Here is a 3420-nt window from a genome sequence, read left to right on the forward strand (position 1 = left end):
GGTATATAAAAATGAATTTGGAAATTAAACTGATTTCATAGTGCCCTATAGTTAATAAATTGTTGTAAAAAATATACGTAAGTGAACTATAGCCTTTAAAATTACATAAAATACATATATAATAGCAAAGAGGCCATTAGTTCCAATGAAGTATCAAAAGCAATAAATATGATTTTATTGAATTAATGAATTTATTGTTAAAATACATGATGTATTATAAACAATAGAGCTAATGTATGTTACGCATTACAACAAAGGCCTGCAGGGGGCGCCAACGGCCTGATGATTGTTTTTACACATTACTGTGCGATCTAATACTTGTTTAATATTGACCAAGCACCATTTCACTCAAATGTCCACTTCATCTTTAATATTTGGCCATTTCTTTAGGACGGAATGCTATAGCCACTGTAATTAAAAGAATGTGGACATCAAAACGTTATAAACTCAATAGTGAGGGTTCGAGCTTTTATTTGCCTTAAATCTGATGAAATGGTGCACGCTGCGTTCCCAGATGGAGGTTATAATAAACCCAAACTCACAACAACATGCAGAGATGGAGTTCGAGATGCTCCACACGTGATGTAAATATAACCGTTCCTGTGGAACTACTGTGACATGTACTTATTAAAGCGCATATACTGCATTAGAACTGCATTGCATAATTTAAATCACAGCGTTTGAGAATTCACAATTATGCTTATGATTTTTTTTTTTTTAGTCTGTGGACGGCCGGACGATCCGTGTGGATGAGGCTGGGAAGGGTGGCGGCGGCCGGTCGGGCGGAGGATCCTACAGAGGAGGTGGAGGAGGAGGCGGCGGTGGAGGAAGAGGAGGAGGAGGTTTCTTCAGAGGAGGCCGAGGAAGAGGAGGTCCGAGAGCTGCTGCTCGATCAGTCAGTGTGATCCGCAGCTGTTTGTCTCGTTCTAAACTCAGTGTTTGTGTTGCTCTCTGAAGGCGGAGGCAGCTACGGCGGAGGAGACCGTGGTTACGGAGGCGACCGCAGCTACAGCGGCGGTGGATATAAGAGCGGCGGGGGAGGTGGAGGAGGAGGTTACTCCTCTGGAGGCGGCGGCGGCTACAGCAGAGACAGGTGTGTGTTCGGCGCCAGACTCGATCAGGGCACGAGGCGCGCAGCACAGACTGCAGAAACACTGGTCTTTAGATTGCAACAAAATATCACAAGCATTAATATTTAGTTGTGCAAACATCAGAACACCCAAGTAACCAGGAATTTTCTTGCGATCTAAATGTAAAATGCATTCATTTACATTTATTACTTGTGAAATTTTGCGTATTTCTCACACGCGTGGCTCTGATCACGAGTGTAACCTGCTGTTTTCTTCTTCTTTCAGGAGTTCTGGTTACAGCGATCGCAGCAGCTCTTACAGAGACAGCTATGATAGTTATGGTACGTATTAGTTCCCTCCGCTCTAAAATCCTCATAGAAGCATGTCTGCTGTGCTCGTGTCGCCGCGGATGAGTCAAACAGGCTATTCTAGAGTTTCTAGAACTGTACATGTATGCTTACGATAAACTACAAATGCTTTCAAGTGGCCCAGTTTTAATTCTGATTTGACGTCTCCGGCCCAGTAATTTGACTAAAGTCACGTATTGCAGAGAAATGACTCTGAATCGGGTCGATAGAGTCGTGATTTGATGAAACGCAGGACGCTGTAACCCTGATCGCCCGAATGCTCTCTCTCCCTCTCTGCCCGGACGACCCTGTTTTGATGTTTGGTGGGTTGGTTAGTGGGTTAGTGGAGGGATTGTGTGTCTTAACCCTGTTGAGATGCTTGAGTGTCTTCATGTGTGATACTTCCTCCTCAGCTGTACAAGAGTAGAACCCAAGACCCGACGCGTCTGCAGCCGAGCGTTTCTAAAGACTCTTGGATCTGTTCTTGGATTTGTTGTAGCTGTTCTCCATGTTTCTGTTCAGTTCTTGTACTCTGAGAGGAAGGCCGCTTTCTGATCACCGGCTGTGAATGAGTGAATGTGTTGATGTGCTGACGGGTTCCTCTTTTGCCTCATTTTGAATGCTTTAAATCACCAGAGCGAGCTGCACTCATGTTAGCGCTCACCTGTGCTTCTGTGGGGAGTCTAGAGGGCATTTGCTCTCGTGTGTTACTGATGCGCAGCCGCTGTCATTAAGAGCACGGCTTCTATTAGCTGTAAGCCAATGATCTGTCCATGACCCGTATCCGAGCGCAGTGGACTGCTGGCGCTGAGGTATCTGTCTCTGTTCTTCGCATCCTGCATTTTAACCATGGACTATTGACTTATCTATATCTATTAATCATTCACTTGAAAGAGAACCAGAACTTGTTAACAGTACGCTCCAGAACTGGGAAAGAAATCCTTGTGCTCTTGTTTCCTTTGTATCAGAATTTGACTCCCTATTTTGTTTTTATTATTTTTATTTTTTGCTTTTCAATTGTGGCTTCATGGAGCCTATTAAACGAAACCATTTGTTCAAACGCTTTGAATTCTGTTGTGCCTTTCAAAATCTACAGGGGGGGGGGGGTATGTATCTCTCAAACTTGAGCAGGTCACTTTACGCAAAGTGACCCTGGAGCACAAAACCAGTCGTAAGGGTCAATTGTGACATTGCGATTTGTGCATCTAAAAGCTGAATAAATAATCTTTCCATTTGATGTATGGTTTGTTAGGATAGGACAATATCTGGAATCTGAGGGAGCAAAAAAACTCTAAAGATGACTTTCTCAATATTTAAAGTTGTTCAAATGAAGTTCTTAGCAATGCAGGTTACTAATCAAATTAAGTTTATATATTTACAGTAGGACTTTTACAAAATCTTCATGGAACATGATCTTTACTTAATATCCTAATGATTTTTGGCATAAAAGAGAAATGTATAATTTTGACCCATACAATGTATTGGCTATTGCTACAAATATCCCCCAGCGACTTAACACTGCTTTTGTGCTGCAGGGACACAAATTTAGTTCTCAGGAAAGTTGCATTAAGAGTTTAAGATAATTTAGCACATCTACTCCTTAAGTTGGCTTGAAAAAGCTAACTTCTGACCAAAAATGTAAACGGTATCTCCTCTTAGAGCTTTAAAGCTACGTCCACCAAACTCGGCCCAGACCTTCAGACTGGTCTGGCTCTGGTTGCTAAATCTTTTCTAACTGATTGGACTTGCGGTCTTCATAAAAATGATTAAAAATCCCATAGACTTGCATTGAAAAGTCTGCTTATCTGAACATTCCGTCAAACTCAACGATCAAAATTCTAATCTAAACACTGAAGCCCATTAGACTCGGACTTCCCTTCTGTGTACTATTTCTAACCCACTCAAACTCTATTTCTATCCATCTTCATAGCAATTATCCAAACCAACCCGGGTACCCTAGCAACCGCATAAAAACACCTTAGCAACTGCATAGCAACCACCCC

General features: G+C 42.3%; 1 protein-coding gene across 4 annotated transcripts in view; it reads left to right on the forward strand.

Moving 5' to 3' along the window:
- cirbpa (cold inducible RNA binding protein a) overlaps window positions 1-2477 on the forward strand; it is a 4346-nt gene extending 1869 nt beyond the window's left edge. For all 4 annotated transcript variants that reach the window (XM_016260849.1, XM_016260850.1, XM_016260848.1 and 1 more), the window contains 4 exons: window positions 722-872; window positions 958-1093; window positions 1356-1411; window positions 1831-2477. In XM_016260849.1, coding sequence (XP_016116335.1) covers window positions 722-872; window positions 958-1093; window positions 1356-1411; window positions 1831-1844 — 357 coding nt within the window. In that variant the 3' untranslated portion in view covers window positions 1845-2477. The remainder of the gene's footprint in view (window positions 1-721; window positions 873-957; window positions 1094-1355; window positions 1412-1830) is intronic.
- The last annotated feature ends 943 nt before the right edge of the window (window positions 2478-3420 follow it).

The sequence above is a fragment of the Sinocyclocheilus grahami genome, unplaced genomic scaffold (assembly GCF_001515645.1).
Source record: "Sinocyclocheilus grahami isolate Dianchi unplaced genomic scaffold, SAMN03320097.WGS_v1.1 scaffold2216.1, whole genome shotgun sequence".
Taxonomy (NCBI): Eukaryota; Metazoa; Chordata; class Actinopteri; order Cypriniformes; family Cyprinidae; genus Sinocyclocheilus; species Sinocyclocheilus grahami.